This window comes from Canis lupus, chromosome 16 (genome assembly GCF_003254725.2).
Source record: "Canis lupus dingo isolate Sandy chromosome 16, ASM325472v2, whole genome shotgun sequence".
In the NCBI taxonomy this organism is placed as follows: Eukaryota; Metazoa; Chordata; class Mammalia; order Carnivora; family Canidae; genus Canis; species Canis lupus.
In genome coordinates, this window is record NC_064258.1 from 6,372,119 (window position 1) to 6,390,942 (window position 18,824).

The 18,824-nt window shown below is 39.5% G+C and overlaps 2 protein-coding genes and 1 pseudogene across 44 annotated transcripts in view; 2 read left to right on the forward strand and 1 right to left on the reverse strand.

Annotated features, from left to right (window-relative positions):
* The window catches only part of KEL (Kell metallo-endopeptidase (Kell blood group)), a 311,760-nt gene that overhangs the window by 58,599 nt on the left and 234,337 nt on the right, over positions 1 to 18,824 (forward strand). The gene's annotated exons all lie outside the window — the stretch shown is intronic.
* LOC112650891 (taste receptor type 2 member 39) lies at positions 8,520 to 11,953 on the reverse strand. The gene has a single exon (XM_025433807.3). It carries the CDS (start codon positions 10,937 to 10,939, stop codon positions 9,974 to 9,976), a length of 966 nt encoding a protein of 321 aa, XP_025289592.3. The 5' UTR covers positions 10,940 to 11,953; the 3' UTR covers positions 8,520 to 9,973.
* Positions 11,953 to 17,344, forward strand: LOC125752628 (small nuclear ribonucleoprotein E-like; annotated as a pseudogene).

Here is an 18,824-nt window from a genome sequence, read left to right on the forward strand (position 1 = left end):
TGATCCCCGTGACCAAGGGGAATGTTTTTTATACTGAAAAGAGTAAGCCACTACATTTCTGAGGAAGGGTGGCATCTTCTGGGTGATCCCTAAAGAATGCAGAGCCACCTCCCCTGTGTGACTGGTGGTTTGGTAGGGAGTCTAAGTTGGATCACTGGGAAGCTGATATGAAGAGAAAGGAGAGAATAAAGTAAGATATGTACCTTTCTTCCCCTTTTCCTTCTTCACACTCTGAGCTCCATCCTTTGCATACTTTGAGAAAGTGTTTTTAGTTCAGCAGAAAACGGGAACTCAAGGAGATTCTGGAGCCAAGACAAGAACACTCCACAAACCTGGCTTCACATTCTCTGCATTTCCGCCCCCTTACAGTCAGCTGGGGGCTGTATGGTTAGCTCTGGCCAGTAGGCTGCGAGTAGAAGGGGATGTGTGACATCCTCCCTGCCACACAGAGGAGTAAGTGGGACAACTCCACAAGTTCCCATTACCTTCTGCTGAAGTAACCCCTGGGGCCTCTTTTGAGATGGTGGCTCATTAGCTCCAAGCAGCCTGGATCCCTCAGATGCTGTGTGGAGAATAGCTACCCTTGGCATGCTTGGGCCTGCAGAGGAATGTGCAAGGAATAAATGTGTTTTCTTAAGCCATTGAAACTTAAAAAAAAATTTTTTTTAAAGGAAAATAAATTTAACTGGATACCTTAAATAGTATAACTTTTAGTTTTAATACATTTACATAGCACTTTATAGAGCATATTTTCATAGATTTTATTTCCTTTAAAGCTCACCATGCACCTAAGGTAACTTTTCTTTCTTTTGACTTAATTTAGGCTTCCAGAAAAGTTGCAAGAAGAGCACAAAGGATTCCTGCATATCCTCCACCCATTTTGCCCGAATATTCCATTTCATTGCATTGCCTGTTTCTTTTTTCTCTCTCTAAATATATATACATATATGTTACTTCTTTCCTGAACTGTTTGAGAGGAAGCTGCAGATATGATGCTCCTTTATCCCTAGATACTTCAGTGTGTTCTCTAAAAACAAAACGTTAGGGTCCTTGCATTCTGTAGCAATAGCATAGCTTACTCTAGACTGATACAGACAACTTTTGTGGCATTCCTGAGCGGGGAAAGTTAAATAGAGACAAGAAGTTGAAGCAGTAGAACAGAGGTCACTTTGAAGGAAACCAGCTCAGAATTTGAGAGATTATAATCTTTTTTTTTTTTTTTATTGGTGTTCAATTTGCCAACATATAGCATAACACCCAGTGCTCATCCCATCAAGTGCCCCCCTCAGTGCCTGTCACCCAGTCACACCCACCCCCCACCCCCCACCCACCTCCCCTTCCACCACCTCTTGTTCGTTTCCCAGAGTTAGGAGTCTCTCATGTTCTGTCTCCCTTTCTGATATTTCCCACTCATTTTTTCTCCTTTCCCCTTTATTCCCTTTCACTATCTTTTATTTTCCCCAAATGAATGAGAACATATAATGTTTGTCCTTCTCCAATTGACTTACTTCACTCAGCAGAATACCCTCCAGTTCCATCCACGTGGAAACGAAGCAAATGGTGGGTATTTGTCATTTCTAATGGCTGAGGAATATTCCATTGTATACATAAACCACATCTTTATCCACTCATCTTTCGATGGACACCGAGGCTCCTTCCAGTTTGGCTATTGTGGACATAGCTGCTAGAAACATCGGGGTGCAGGTGTCCCTGCGTTTCCCTGCATCTGAATCTTTGGGGTAAATCCCCAACAGTGCAGTTGCTGGGTCATAGGGCAGGTCTATTTTAACTCTTTGAGGAACCTCCACACAGTTTTCCAGAGTGGCTGCCCCAGTTCACATTCCCACCAACAGTGCAGAAGGGTCCCCCTTTCTCCGCATCCTCTCCAACATTTGTGATTTCCTGTCTTGTTAATGTTCCCCATTCTCACTGGTGTGAGGTGGTATCTCATTGTGATTTTGATTTGTATTTTCCTGATGGCCAGGGATGCGGAGCATTTTCTCATATGCTTGTTGGCCACGTCTATGTCTTCCTCTGTGAGATCTCTGTTAATGTCCTTTGCCCATTTCATGATTGGATTGTTTCTTTGCTGTTGAGTTTAATAAGTTCTTTAGAGATCTTGGATACTAGCCCTTTATCTGATACGTCATTTGCACATATCTTCTCCCATTCTGTAGGTTGTCTTTTAGTTTTGTTGACCGTTTCTTTTGCTGTGCAAAAGCTTCTTATCTTGATGAAGTCCCAATAGTTCATTTTTGCTTTTGTTTCTTTTGCCTTCATGGATGTATCTTGCAAGAAGTTACTGTGGTTCAAAAAGGGTGTCGCCTGTGTTCTCCTCTAGGATTTTGATGGAATCTTGGAGAGATTATAATCTTAAGGGAATTGGAGGTTTTGATTTTTTTTTTAAGGTTTTATTTATTTATCCATGAGAGACACAGAGAGGGAGACAGAGAGAGAGAGAGAGAGTGAGAGAGAGAGAGAGAAGCAGAGACACAGGCAGAGGGAGAAGCAGGCTCCATACAGGGAGCCCGACATGGAACTCGATCCGGGGTCTCCAGGATCACGCCCTGGGCAGAAGGTGGTGCTAAACCACTGAGCCACCTGGGCTGCCCAGGGGTTTTGATTCTTTAATTGATATTTTATTAAATATGAGATGAGATGATATTTAGGGAGTCAGATAAAGGTTGATGGAAAGGGAATTACCACATGCAGGCATGTGGAGAGAAGTGATTTCAGAAAAATCTCTTTTCTAAGCAAGATAAAACTGGACTCTTGTTTCTACTTTGTGCCCACACTGGGTATTACTCTCATACAATGTCACCATGTTTCCAGTTAAATCCCTTCTGTTTTGCTCCAGGCCTGAAAATGTATACAGGCCATTGGCAAGGATGACCTTAGCAAGGGTGTAGTTTACAAAAGTGTAGGAGTGTATCTTTGGGTGGGGCAGGAGGGCTGGCAGTTGGAAACCACATTCACTGAGCTGAAGGAATGCTGTCCATAATATTCCAGGTCAGCTATGGTTAGATATCTGGGAATACACCGTCTAGCCTTCTATTTTGGCAGTGACATGGACTCCTCAGTCCCAATTTCCAGAGCTGTGTCCTCTTCACTCTTCCTTCCATATCCACCTCCACCCAGGCTTTCAATCTGTGCCAGGTTCTGGTTTGAATGAGCCACTGATTTATTTGTAGCTATCCGGGATCTGGAGTGCAGATGCAAATGGCAGTTTTCTCTGGTAAGTGTTGGTGGCAATTGGATCCTTTTCTGATTTGCGTTCCCAAGGCCTGCAGGTTCCCAGGAAATCACATCTTACAGGCAGTCTGGTGGGGGTTATTTTTAATCTCAGCTATAAATGCCAGTCCATAATAGTTCTTAAAACCGAACAAGCTTTCATTAGCAAGGCAGAGGATAGTTAGATATAGTCATTAGTTCAGCAAAAATCTGGACCAAAAAGGGGATAAGGAGGGGCCTCTGGAGATAGAGAGGGCTTGGGGTTCAGGAGTGAGACAGGGGCTAGGCACAAATTTGGAAGACCCTGGCTTTTTGCAGACTTGAGCAATGAGAATGGAGGGGCTTGTTCAGGGAGAGTATGCAGAGAGAGGGAGAAAAATACATCTCGGACCTCCTTGGGCATCTTAAGCATTCTGCTCTTCTCTCTCAAAGTCAGTCTCACTAGAATTTATCTCTGTTTCTGACAGTGGTGGCATCTGAGAATCCATCTCCTCTATTCTCACCACGGCTCAGTCTCTTGTTTCTTGATGGTGGTGAGCCTAGCGTGGAGATGATTTTACTCCAAATTCCAGTCCAGGGTTAGAATTGGTTTATGTGCAGATACATGCTCCGTGTGGATATTTCAGAATCCAAGGTGAGCTCCCACATAAAGTGGGAATGAATTTTAAACTTTGCAAATGGAGGGTATGAAGAGCAACTTACATTTAAAAGTAATTGGTTTAGTATCTGCAAAGCCCTCCCTTCCCCCAATCCACCTGGTGGGTGAAAACAGAATTCTGGGTAAACTCACTCATTTCGTGTTACACTCAGCCCACTCAAGATTTTCTCTCCTGCTTTGAGCCTGGCTGCTCCTTAAAGGCGGAAGGAAGGTGGTTTGGGTTGATCTCCAAACCAAATGTCCAGTCACCAGCCATGTCTTTCCTATATAGAGTCACTGCCTGTAATTCTCTTTCTTCTCACTGTTGACACCTATGCTCAGCATGGTGCCTTTTCTTCTCCCTTAGCCTGCCTCTTCTCTTGCTCAGTCTCCTGGTGCTAGCAGCTCCATCTATGTGCGCAACTATGTTTGTTGTACAGAGTCCCATTTCTTCATGGTCAGAGCAGTGTCTTCATGGTGATATAGGCACAAGTCTCCTTAGGGAATCGACCACCATGTCTTTTTATCTACTTGGCAGGCAAGTTAGAGTTGGCTGGGTTGGACTAAACCCCGCTTCTATCTTTTCTGTATTTCTTCTTATATTCTTTTGAAAAAATTCCCCAAGATGATGGTGAGGACATGCACACAGCTGTGTGGAGTGCATGCAGAGAGGTCCATATAGATGTTTTCCTTTAAGTATTCTGACTACTTAGTTTATTGATGAAAATCTCTCATTTCTATCCCAATAATCAATTTTCACCAATTTAAGCTTTCTGGAAATTTCCCATAAAACCAATGAGAAAAGGAAATTTGGTATTGACACTGTTTAATCAATTGGAAGGATTGATAAACTTTCCCAAGGGGTAAGTCACATAATAAAATTAGCAGGTCTGTTAACAGGTGAGAAAAACACTAGCATTAAACAAAAACAAGGTAAGCCTTTTATCAATAGCGTTAATGTTCCAGTTCAGAAATTTCCTTAGAAATTTCCAAAAGAAAACCAGTTTGGGGGATTTTTATGACCCCAAATTAAGATTTGGGCAATTCAGGATTGTCCATGATAAAACACTGTGGGCCAAAGATGGAACTTCTGAAATAGACTTAGCGTTTCTTGTGTAATAAGAAAAAATATTATGTATAAGTTCTCTGATTTTATTTTATTTTATTTTTTAAGATTTTATTTATTTATTCATGAGAGACACACAGAGAGAGAGAGGCAGAGACACAGGCAGAGGTAAAAGCAGGCCCCATGGAGGGAGCCCAGGACTTCAGGATCATGCTCTAGGCCAAAGGCAGGCGCTAAACCACTGATGAATTCAAGATAATATCCTGAATGCTGAGCATAAATCAGTGATGAAAAAGATAAAAGATAAGAGAGATGTTTAATTCAGAAGACTTAAAATTTGACCAAAAGGAATTTTAGGGGTCAAATTTAGAGAAAATAAAGAGGAAGAAATTATTTTTTTAAAAAAGAAGAAAATTGTACAAGTGCTGAAGAAAGACATGGTCTTTTGATTGATAAGCCCTTAATTGGCTTTATTTAATTTTCACCAAATGGAGCTTTTGATACTAGTTGCCTAAGCCATGATAATTTTTCCCTGTTCCTCAGGAAGAAGGAAGTGAGCATAATTAAAAATTAAAAAAATTCTTTTTACAAATTTCCTGATGGGGGTGTTCATATGACCCAGTTCTGCCTAGAATGTAGAGATGATGCCTCAGTGTGTAGCAGCCATCCTATGACAATGAACAAGAACCTCAGCAACAAGACGTGGCCGGACAGGAAGCTAGAAGGACCATTTCTTTTTAGCCTCTAGAATTCATGTTACATTAAAAAATAGCATTATATGGTCACTTTAGTCAGGTTTCTGTTATATGCAGTTTTAGTGCATTCCTGGTGAATCACTAAGGATGAAAAGAAGATTTTAAAAATGTCTGAAGAAAGAAAACAAAAAAAAACCTGCAAAGGAAAAAGGCACAGGTTGCTTTCACACTTCCAATTGGCAATAACAAATGTGAAAAGATAATGAAGTTTCTTCTAATTACTTAAGGTGAATTATTTTAGACCTAGAATTATATATTCAATCAACTACCAATTAAGAGTTAGGGCAAAATAAAAACATTTTCCATTTCCAAAGGACCTCGTTGAGGAATTTACTTAAGGATGTGTTCCAGTAAGTAATGGGGGAAATAATAAAAGGAAGAATAAGATGTGTGATCTAGGAAATGGTTGATAGATTTAACCCAGACATTCCAGTGGATGACAAATATGAGTTAGGGTTAGGAGCCATTGGTTAAGAAAGGAACAAGGAGATGAAGGGCGTTGCGAAAGTTGCTGAAAAAAAAGTGGATTACATCTAACTGAGAGTACCATGATTAAGATACCGAATTCTTTGAGTAGGTGGTAAGGAATATACTTATTTCTCTGGGAGGTGTGGAAGGTCAAAACAACATAAAGGAACACAACTGAGCAGGATTATCATAAATCCAAACTAAACTCTTACATGTTGTTGAGTAAATGATGGAGTGTAAGAAAATAAAATGCTTTTGAGTTTTTTTTTAAGATTTTATTTATTCATAGAGACACAGATTGAGAGAGCGGCAGAGACACAGGCAGATGGAGAAACAGGCTCCAAGCAGGGAGCCCAACGTGGGACTCAATCCGGGGTCTCCAGGATCACACCCCCGGCTGCAGGCGGCACTAAACCACTGCACCACCGGGGCTGCCCTGCTTTTGAGTTTTATACTGGAAACAGTCTCCTTTTACCTGAGTCTATGGACGGTGTCATTGGACTTAATGGAAAGCACTTTTTGGTCCTGAATCCAATAATAATTTTAATAACATGAGAAATGCTATTTATTGATTTTCTACATTTAAAATAAATTCAGGGATCCCTGGGTGGCGCAGCGGTTTGGTGCCTGCCTTTGGCCCAGGGCGCGATCCTGGAAACCCGGGATCGAATCCCACGTCGGGTTCCCGGTGCATGGAGCCTGCTTCTCCCTCTGCCTATGTCTCTGCCTCTCTCTCTCTCTCTCCCTCTCTCTCTCTCTCTCTCTCTGTGACTATCATAAATAAATAAAAATTTAAAAAAATAAATAAATCCATAGCTAAAGCACAGAAGACTGAACTATAGCTACAGAATAGCATATGGCAGTATAAAAGGAGCATGTTGCTTTCAGAAAGTTAGAAGGTGGAAAAGGGAGGGACACCTGGCTGGCTCAGTGCTTGAGCATCTGCCTTTGGCTCAGTTCATAACCCTGGAGTCAAAGGATCAAGTCCCACATCGGGGTCCTCCAGGGAGTCTGCTTCTTTCTCTGCCTATGTCTCTGCCTCTCTCTGTGTGTCTCTCATGAATAAATAAATAAAAGAAAGAAAGAAAGGAGGAAAGAAAGAAGGAAGGAAGGAAGGAAGGAAAGAAGGAAGGAAAAGGGAGTAGTGGAAGGATAAGGAGCACCAACATACTCTTTTTATATAATGCAGAGTTGGTAGGCATTGACTGTACATGGAGAGCAAGACATTGAAATGTAGAATGATCATTCAGTAATTTAAAAGCAATGAGAGGGGGCAGCCTGGGTGGCTCAGCGGTTTAGTGCCACCTTCAGCCCAGGGCCTGATCCTGGAGAGCTGGGATCGAGTTCCATGTCGGGTTCCCTGCAGGGAGCCTGCTTCTCCCTCTGCCTGTGTCTCTGCTGCTCTCTCTCTCTCATTAATAAATAAAAAATAAATAAATAAAAGCAATGAAAGTAAGCTAAAATTAATGCAATTCTCAAAATTTGGGATAAAACAATGCATGTGTGTGCATGCATTCAGAGCTTTGAAGGTAGCCACCACAAAAAGTAAAGCCATAAATGAATAGAATTGTTGCTTGTGAGAGGTGGAAATAAGGGTGAGGCAGGAGACTTATTTTCACAAAAGACTTTTTCAACATTTGTTTGCTTCTTGGCCAAAAGCTGGTATTATTTTGATAGTAGTAATAATAATTAAATAAAAATAAACTTGAAACAACTCTAGTTTCACTTCTGTAATCTTTGGGTGGAGATTTAGAAATAAGTAGTAAATATTATTTCTTTTGTAAGTAATGGCAATCTCATGTTTATTTTTTTTTTTAAAAAAGATTTTATTTATTTGAGAGAGAGAGAGAGAAAGCACAAGCAGCAGGGAGGGAGAGAGGGAGAGGAAGAAGCAGGCACACTGCTGAGCATGAAGCCAGATGTGGGGCTCCATCCCAGGATCCAAGATCCTGACCTCAGCCAAAGGCAGATGCTCAACCACTGAGCCACCCAGGGACCCTGACAATCTCATTTTTAAAAAGCCACATGTGAGAATTGAGTTAAGATGCTTGGCATAGACAGCTTTGTAGAAATTGGGCTATTTTACAAGAAAATAAACCTCTACATTACCAGGAAATAGTGACAAAACAATTGTGATGTGTGACATGTACTTCCTCAATGATCCATTACTCGGTTTTGGGAGCTGCTCAGTGAGCAATCATTTCCATCAATATTTTCTCATAGGTGATGGCTTTGATGCTCTTTATCCAGCTGCCCATGACTATGTTTTGATAATTGCTGACTTAATGTCTTCAGCCCCTGAGAATGTTTACAAAACAGGTTTACCAGTTTTCTTAGCATCCAGTATATTATTCAGAATCTATTTGTTAAGGTACAAGGAAACATGCCATCATTTTGAATACCAAATACTTTTTTTTTTTTTAAACAACAAAATCCTCGATAGAGATCAAATGACAGACAGTGATGTATGTCTCACACCTGGAATAGTCCTATTCCTTTCTGGAAGACTTTCATGGTTTCAACAGCAAGTCATATTTACTTGCTGGTAGATTTTAAGGATGGCACATGTGAGGACTACTGGCCAGCACGGTTATGTCTTTGGCCCAGTTAGGACTCCCCTGAAGTGTCTAGGTTTACAGATTGTCCTATAGACTGGTTATGAAACCAAGGAGGGTAGTAGTTCACCCTTTCTTCTCTCAGGATGGTGGCCCTTTGCCCTCCAGGTCATGAGGAACGATGCAGTATGAAGTCCAGGACCTGCCCTGAATAGACTCAAGTGGTCTGTAGTGCCTCTTTCTGGGATTAAGCATTTCAAAATTACAAGGGCTTTTTTTGAATTTTGCTCTTTTGCCTTTATTTATCTTGTCTTAGAAGCCCATGGACATTAAAGTTCAGAAAATGAGAACTTTTAAGAAGAGTCTCTGCATCTTCTTGAAAAGAAAAAGAAACAGTGCCTCTATTTCAGGGGGAATTTAATCTAATTCTTTGCAGATAGAAGAGAAAGTAGGATAACTTTTATTTGGTGAATTTATCATAGATTAGCTTCTGGAGATTGGTGGTTCAACATTAGTTGCTACCCCCAATGTTGCTCCATTTAATAATGAATATGGTCATCTTAGATGCAAAATATTGCAAAAAGTAACTGGTACGTATCTATTTTCTTGTACTCAAGTATAAGATAAATCGCCCCAGGTAAAATTGCTAAATAAAAGTATATACTTCATAAGCATTACTAAACTGTACTTGAGGAAGCAGCAATTAATATTTCCATCAGTTCATGAGATTACCTGGTCCTCATAATCACACACAGTGTTACCAAACTTTTTGATCTTTGCTAATCTTATAGGTAAAAAATTATATCTCAAAATAGTCTTAATTTTTCTCTTGTTATAAGCCAGTCTGAGCATCTTAAAAATTTTTGTTTTAGGTTTTAGAAAACAATCACCTTGAGAACTTAAAAGAATTGTCTAAGTTCCAAAGCTGAAAATTCTGACTTAATTGATCTAGGGTCAGACTTGGACATTGGTATTCTCAAAAATCTCTCCCAGAGATCCCAATGTGTAGAATCACTGCTTTAGATGGAGCAAGGGGAAGTAGAAATAGAAGGCTCAATAAATATTATGTCAAACATCCTTCTGATTGTACCCATGAAGCAAAAGAGAGAGACAAAAATCAGGCTTCTGTATATAAAAAAATATATCAGGTAAAAGGATCAGATCAGGCTTGGGGAAAAAAGGAGGTAGGAGGAGAGGGGTCTAGGTGAGAAAAAGGTTGGGCTATTCTGGTTGGGCTATTCTGGTATTCTGTGGATGTCGGTCATGGAGTCTGCTCTTTTAGGTAAAAATGAACTTGAGGCTGAAGCCGCTTCCAGGCTCTTCTCAACCCAGGGTTGTCCTGAATCAGCAGAATGGAGTGACCAGCAGGGTAGGCAGCCATGATGAATTTGCACAAAATATTCCAGGAGCTGTTGATATCAAAGATGTTGGACATATAGAGAAATAGAGCAACTGAATTGAAAATATAGAGAATGAGAAAGTAGCTGGTCGCTCTGATGGCCCCTATGTGAGCCTCCATGCTGGGGTCCCTGCAGCCAGTGGCATTGCTTTCCATGTGTAGTGTATGTCTCTTGAGAGAGATGATCAGCAGGGTGGCCGAAAGGATGAACATGATTAGAGGAATGAAGATCCCCAGGTTATAGAGAAGAACCAGGTTGACCACATTGGTCTTAGTGAAGTATTTTTTCTTAGTGGAGTTGGAAGAGGGGATAGAAGAATTGTTACAATACACAGTGTAGATGTCATTGGAGAGGAGCATACTGTAGCCCAAGGAAATAAGCACTGAAAGCCACAGAAGCCAGGGCATCAGTCTGGAAATTCTCCACTTCAGCTTGAGAAAAAGGGGGTGGGAGAAATCAGCAATCTTCACGAAGTAGAAGAAACTGAGCCAAGCAGCAAACCAGAGGCTACAATGATTTAAGAACATGAAACTTACTTTGAATGTGTCATACATAACATCTTCATTATAAAAACGTGGGGATGTTGAACTGAAGGTAATTTCTAGCATTGTGAAGCTTTGGAGAGCTATTCTGGATGCACTCAAGAAAAACAGGACTCTGCCACTTGTGGAAACTGTCTTATTTTTAATCCATTCAGCCGCATTTATAGCCATGATGAACCCATTTGCAATGATACCAACGATGCATTCAGTGCCTGTAATTGTTAAAATCGAGAGGATGCCAAATGGTGACAATTCATTTTCTGGGGGATTGCAGGTTTCCATCATCCTGAGTTGTTATCCCTCTTTGGTGTCTGGAGGGAGATGTCTCTCTAGCATTTGTTAGGCAGATCCTTGATAGCTCCCACTCTTCATGTCATAGGAGGAAGTTTTTGATGCATCATTTCCAATTTACTCCATTTGTTTATCTCAGAATTCTTAGCTCTAAATCTGGAGATGCAAATGATGGAAGAATTTGCTTTCTAATTCTCTTCCATGTCCATTTGGATTTGTTGGTATTAGTTTAGTTATGGGACCCAGGGGAGGACTTGAGTAGATGCTCCTTTATAAACCACTAATATCGCCTTGAGAACTGTGGCCTTTACTAGCACCAGTTAAGTTGAACATCTACCCACCAGATCACCATTTAACTTAGTTTCACTTGTGACCGCAGAGAACTGATTGAAAATAACAAAAAATAATAATAGTAGTAGCAATAATAAAAATTCTAGAGATAGAGACATATAGTTCTGATTATGTGCTAGGCACTTTTCAAACACTATATATTAACATATTTAAGCTTCACAGCAACCCAATGAAGAGTATACTTTTTTTTTTTTGAGATTACTTTTATTGGGGCATTGAGGTCACTCAGCAGTTCAGTGTCTACCTTTGGCTCAGGTCATGGTCCTGGGGTTCTGGGACAGAGCCCTGTTTCAGGCTCCTCACAGGGAGCCAACTTCTCCCTCTGCTTATGTCTCTGCCTCTCTCCCTGTGTCTCTCATGAATTAATAAATAAAAATTTTTAAAAAGACTGTACTTTTATTATCTACATTTTGTAAATGAGACAACTAAGGCCAAAGTCATACACCTAGAGAGAGACAGAGTTGAGATTCTAACCCAAGTCACCTGGTCCCAGAGTCCATGTTCTTCCCCACTGTTTATACTTCCTGGACCTGTGGATATTTTAGTGTGTGCCAAAGACTAAATTCAGGGTTGACTTGACTGTAACGTTTTTTTTTCCTGTTAATCTTTTATGATGTCTTTGCTGTTTAAAGGAAGAATAATTGAGTAAAAAAAAAAAAAAAATTAACCCAGCTCTCTGTTTGTGAGATTTTGCTATTACACAGAACACTTCACTTCTGACACTTCTGGTCACCACATGTGTGGGTTCTTTATTCTATTTTTCCACACCAAGCCATTCTGTGACACCAGCTGGGTGTCCTACATTCTAACTCAATTCAGACCTTAACTACCTGGAGATAATATCAGATCCCATGGATTAAGGGATCAATCCTTAATTGATATAGGAAAGATGCTAGGTTTCTAAGCCAATGGCCAAGAAAGAATTCTTGAAACATCTTTGATGCAAAAAGGTGGTTTTACTAAAGCACAGGAACAGGACCTGTGGGCAGAAAGAGTTCACTGGGGTTATGAGGAGTGGTCTATTATATACTTTCAAGTTGGGAGGGGGTTGGGGATAGCCTAAGTCTCTAAGGAATTTTGGAAACAAGGTTTCCAGGATCTTGAGGGGGCTAGCCGTTTTAAGGAAAAGGTCATTTGTAACTGTCAAAACCTTAGTTATGAGACTCTTCAGATGTATATCAGTGAGTGATATGATTGGGGGATGATTGCTAACACGTATCTTGAGGGGTAGAGATAAAGGAATTTTCCAAAGGAATTTTTATATGTTAAAATAGACTTACAAGGTCCTGGGGGTAGGGCTAAGATTAACTTTCACCCTTAGCAAAGTGTCAACATCAAGGCACTTGAGTCCCTAGAGGAAGGTCACTCTGCCTGTTTCAAGGACTTGTCAATGGGCTGTAAGTAGTAAGTATATTTAAATTCATTTATTAAACAGTTCTTTTTTTTTTTAAGGTTGTATTTATTTATTCATGATCGACACAGAGAGAGAGAGAGAGAGAGGGAGGCAGAGACACAGGCAGAGGGAGAGAGAGAGAGAGGGAGGCAGAGACACAGGCAGAGGGAGAAGCAGGCTCTATGCAGGGAGCCTGATGTGGGACTCGATCTGGGTCTCCAGGATCATGCCCTAGGCTGCAGGCAGCGCCAAACCGCTGCGCCACTGGGGCTGCCCTAAACAGTTCTTTAAAGATTCAAACATATCTAAAGTATGACTATTGAGAAGAAGCAATGGGAGATAGTGTATATTGCCATGCTGAAGTATTTTTTGGTATCCAGTATGAGGTTCATCATACAAATTTTGTAGGCCAATTACTCTGCTTATATAAAAATTTTTGCAAATCTTGTCACCTACAGCTTCTATTTTGATTGGTAAAGTAGCTCCACTTGTTTGAATGCCATTTGAATTATGACTTGTACCACAAACAATTCCAATTCTCTTTCTGTTTCACAGATTTATTTTTTTTCAGATTTCTTATTTTAATGAGAATATATTTTTAAAAGATTTATTTATTTGAGAGACAGAGAAAAAAAAGAGAGAAAGAGAGTAAGGTGGGGAGGGGCAGAGAGAGAGAGAAAGAGAGAGAGAATCCCAAGCAGATTCCCTGCTGGCCAAGGAGCCTGATGTGGGGCTTGATCCCAGACCCTGAGAGCATGACCTGAGCCTAAATCAAGAGTTGATACCCCAACTGACTGAGCCACCCAGGTGCCCCAAGAATATTTGTTTTTAATGCAACATGGTACTCCACTAAAATTTGTGTTCATATTATGAACTACCAATTTTTATTCTCAATGTTAATCTTTTAAAATAAGTTTCAGTAGTACACATCATAATGTCAGCTACTTTATCTTCAAACAGAAAGAACTTCCAAAAGCTTTGCTTATAATTCATGAATTGTGGGAACACAATCTAATATTTGGATTAACTGATTTTTCTATTTGAAAGACTGATAAATATGACATAAATCTAAGGTCATAATACTGGGAATTTTCTTCTGCTAAGGGGCCCAACATGAATGGCTTTCAAGTCCTTTTTGGTATATGTACAAAAAACTTGTAAATGTTAGCATTTTACTTCTTCCTTTCTGATTTGGATGCCTATTATTTATTGCCTGATTCCTATGGCTAGGACTTCCAGTACTTTGCTGAACAGAAGTGGTGAGAGTGGAGAATCTTTGTATTATTCCTGATCTTAGAGGAAAAACGTTCTATTTTTTACTGCTAAGTATGATGTTAGCTGTGGTTTGTCATTTATGGCCTTTGTTACGCAGAGATACATTCCATTTATATATAGTTTGTTTCTATCATTAAAAAGCGTCGTACTTGGTTAATTGCTTTTCTCTATCTATTTTGATGATCACATTATTTTTACCCTTCATTCTGTTAATATGGTATATCACAGTGATTGATTTGCTTATGTTGAATTATCTTTGCATCCCAGGGATAAGTCCATTTGTTTACAGTGAATGATTCTTTTAATATGGTGTTGAATTTGGTTTGCTAGTATTTTGTTGAGGATTTTTGTATCTATGTTTATCAGAAATACTGGCCTATAGTTTTCTTTTCTTATAGTGTCTTTGTCTGGCTTTCCTAGACTCATGCTAGCCCCATAAAATGAGTTTAGAAGTGTATCCTCCTCTTCAGTTTTTTGAAGAGTTTGAGAAGGATTTAGCATCAATTCTTCTTTAGAATTTAGCAGTGAAACCATCAGGTCCTGGACTTTGTTGGGAGGTTTTTGATTACTTATCCAATCTCCTTACATGTTATTAATATTGTTCAGATTTTCTATTTCTTTATGATTCAGTCTTGATAGATTATATGGTTCTAGGAATTTATCCATTTTCTTCCAGTTTATTCATTTTGTTGGCACATACTTGTTCATGATAGTCTCTTAGGATTCTTTTTATTTCTGTGGTAAGAGTTGCAATATTTCCTCATTTATTTCTGATTTTATTGGATCTTCTCTCTTTTTTCTTAATCTAGCTAAAGGTATTTGACCAAAATTAAAGGACATGCTCTACTGAGAGATAAAAATGAAATGCACCTTCTACAGATGTACATTAATGTCATCTTTAGGTCTAATTTTTTAAAGTAACAAGTAACTTTTGAAGTAGATGCTGCTGCTCCTATAGCAGATTTAGGTTGAGGGTTTTCATGTGGTCAGTGATATTATCATAGCCTGCATAATAGATGGTAAGTGACAACAAGCATATTCATCATCAATTTCCTTTTAAAAAATATTTTATTCATTCATTCATTCATTCATTCATTCATTCATGAGAGGCACACACAGAGAGAGAGAGGCACAGGCACAGGCAAAGGGAGAAGCAGACTCCATGCAGGGAGCCTGATGTGGGTCTGGATCCCGGGATTGCAGGATCATGCCCTGGGCCAAAGGTAGGCGCTAAACCGCTGAACCACCCAGGGACCCCCGATCATCAATTTTCTTAAATGAAAATTTAGTACTTAATTTTTTATTGCCAAACACTTATTTTTTTTAACTCATCTATGACAAAAGGTTTATCATGAAAAAGTAAAAAAATAAAACAAATAACTAGTTGTAGATTTACACCACATACAAATAGCGACAAATTATCATATCAGGAACATTCAGACCACTCTTTACATGCTCTATGGCAGGGCTGCTCAGTCTCTGTTTTTTGTACACATTTCACCTAAGCTGTAATTTCTCACTTTCTTCATTGTTTTCACCAACTGGCAGCTTACAGGCTTCATGAATATCTCATGAGCTGTGTACTGCTAATGGGTACAGCTGGCAAGAACAGCAGTATTTTTGCTTTTTTACTACCATCTAAAGCTAGATGTCCCAAACCACTCACTAATGAGGGCACTTTGTTTTTGCAGTAAGTTCCCTGGATACTGTCCTTCAAAAGAGGTTATTAGTCCTGTTATTTCTGGGAAATGTAGGGTAAAGCCAGTTGGGTTTTAGTGCAGCATCTCATACAACTAGAGAAGACCTGGGCAGGAGTTGAAGTACAAAGTGAAAGTACCAAACCCATCCTGGTATGTTTTATTTATTTTTTATTTTTTTTCATCCTGGTATGTTTTAATGCAACTAATTAAAATTTTTAAATATAGGATGTGCCAGAAGTTGCTTTCTGAGGTAGTATATGGTCTTTTTCAGATTCCACTATGGTGTGCTGTGGCCAGGGCCAAAAAGTGCAGAAGGTGATTTTTCAGCCCATCAACCTCAGCTAGAGATACTTGCAAAATAGATCTCAGATTCAAGTATGGCTTAATGAGCAAGTGAACATGCAGATAGAGGGCTATATCATTGGTTTTGATGAGTACATGAACCTATTAGATGACGCTGAAGAAATTCATTTTAAAACAAAGTCAAGAAAACAACTGGGTCGGATCATGCTAAAAGGAGATACTCCATTACCCTACTCCAAAGTGTCTCCAACTAGAAATGATCGATGAAGTGAGGAATTCTTGAGAAAGCCATGTAGTTTGTTTTTTCAGATGTCCTTTGTTGGGAGTGTAATTCTAAAACATTTGTTCGTATTGTTTTGATTGCTTTTATGTTATTACCAGAAGACAATAAATGCTGTGGGATTGCTTTTATTTTAAAAACTTAAGTATGGGACAAATGATAAATTGTACAGAGTGCTGGAGCAAAAGGCACAAACTAATAGGCTCATAGGGCTCTTCTCTGGCTCTATTACCTTTTAATTTACAAATATTTTATTTATTGGGTCCCTTTCACAGTTTGCTAACTTTCTTTGCATCTTTTTTTTAAATAGACTATTCATTTTTATCTTTGCATCTTAAAAAACTTCAGCAAGCATATTTTTCTTTTGCAAGTTTCCTATTTGGTTACTTTTCCTATTTACTTTTCATCGTTTCATTCCTGCCTCTAAAAAATTTTGCCTCTTTTAAAGACTTCTATTAGTTTAATATTAGATTGGCATTATATTTCTTTTAAAAATTCTTTTTCTTGTGGCAAGAACACTTACTATGAGACCAAACTCTTAATAGATTTTAATATCCATAGTGCAATATTGTTGTTGACCATAGGTTCAGGTTGAACCACAGCACTCTGGAGCTTATTCATCTTGCTTACCTGAAACATTGTGCCTAATCATTAGTTTCTAGTCTGTCTTACAATTTGGCTTTGGAGTTTCACCTTGGACCAAGGATTCTGTCCTCTTTCCATGGTCACCCCTCCCTGTCTGGCTATCCTACAGTATGTCAGTCACCTTTTCCTGGCCCTCTGGCTTCCCAATCCAGAACTAGAATTCCTGTCCAGTGCTGATGTTGTTGGTATTGGGTGTACATTGGTGCCAAAGGTCATGTATGACCTTTTCCAATGCGTAGATTTTGGGTAACTATTTAGCTCTTTGTTTTATGCAGTTTTCCTACAAAAGGAATGAAAATTTCACCCCATTTCTGACCCTATCACATGACTAAAATTTCAATACTTTCTTTTGATTTTGTTGTTAGAGCTTATTAAAATACGACCTTAGCAAAAATGGCTATACCAAAAGAGACACATCACAATGTTTTGGATCTATTTTATGCATGCCCCTGCTATCTGATAGGATCAATAGTATTCTTTTTCTTCCTGTCCTTTCTGTGAGAGTTGCTGTTGGTACTCTGGACACATGTTCTCAGCAATCATGATTCTTAAACACCCTGGAAACTTCATCTTAGTTTATGTTCCTCCAGGGGCTGACTTTCAGACAAAGATTTGAATGAAGGTGTTTGTTAGCTTTTCTGGAAAGTTTGGGGAATGCAGGGGAGTGTGTGTATTGATATACACAGAGGAATGTAATAAATAAAGGGTACATTATTAAGCCAGTTGTCAGGTAGAAGACAAGCTTAATCCTGAGGGGAATCTCTGGCAGATTGTTAAAACATGTGACTCATGAGTATTACACTCCAGAGACATAAGAGCTCAGGTATATCCATGCCAATTTCCCTGTCATTGATTGAGGGTTGCTCCCTAGGGTTGTGGTGTTCCCATCCCCACCAAGCCCTTCCAACCTGCTATGTGTGTGGGCAGAGTGGTCTTCCATATATTTTTAAAGAAGCCCACCAGTACAGAGATACAGATTATGGCATTATAATTTATAAGAAACGTACATTTGCTCATTTACATGACCAAAATACATTTCTAATGTATATTTGGTCTTCGTCCATCCATATTTTCTGGCTCACAGTTCCAAAACCCTTAGAATTTCTTGTGATGAGAGTGATAAAGGTGTCTTTTATTAGGTTAATGAGGTGACTTTCGGAAAATCCAACTAAAGATGGGGACTGATTGCCAGAACTGAAACTTTGCGGTTAGGAGGTTGGAGCTTTTAGTTTTCCTCTTCCCTAACATCTCTAGGGAGGAGTGAGAGGCTGGAAGTTGAATCAGTCACTAAAGGCCAGTGATTTTTTTTATTCATGAGAGATACACACAGAGAGAAGCAGAGACTTAAGCAGAGGGAGAAGCAGACTCTGGGATCACAACCTGAGCCAAAAGCAGACCCTCAACCACTGAGCCAGCCAGATGCCCATTAATGGCCAGTGATTTAATGAACCATGCTTATGTATGAAGCCTCCATAAAACCCCACAAGGACAGAGTTCAGAGATCTTCCAGGTTGGTGAACATGTAGAGGTGCTAGGAAAGAGGCATTCCTGGAAAGGGTATGGAAGCTCTGTGCCTCTTCTCACATACCTTGCCTTCCACATCTCTTTTGTCTGGATGTTCATCTGTATGCTTTATTGTGTGCTTTTTTTAATATACTGGAAAATATAAGCAAAGTGTTTTCCTGAGTTCTGTAAGATGATCTAGCAAATTAATTGAACCTGAGAAGGGGGTCATGGGAATCTCTGACTTATAGCCAATTGGTTAGAAGTATAGGTGACAACCTGAATTTGTAATTGGCATCTGAAATGGGGTGGACAGCCTTGTTGGGACTGACACCTTAACCTGTGGGATCTGATACTATTTCTGGGTAGATAGTGTCAGAACTAAGTTGAATTGTAGGGCATATAGCTAGTGTTACAGAAAATTTCTTG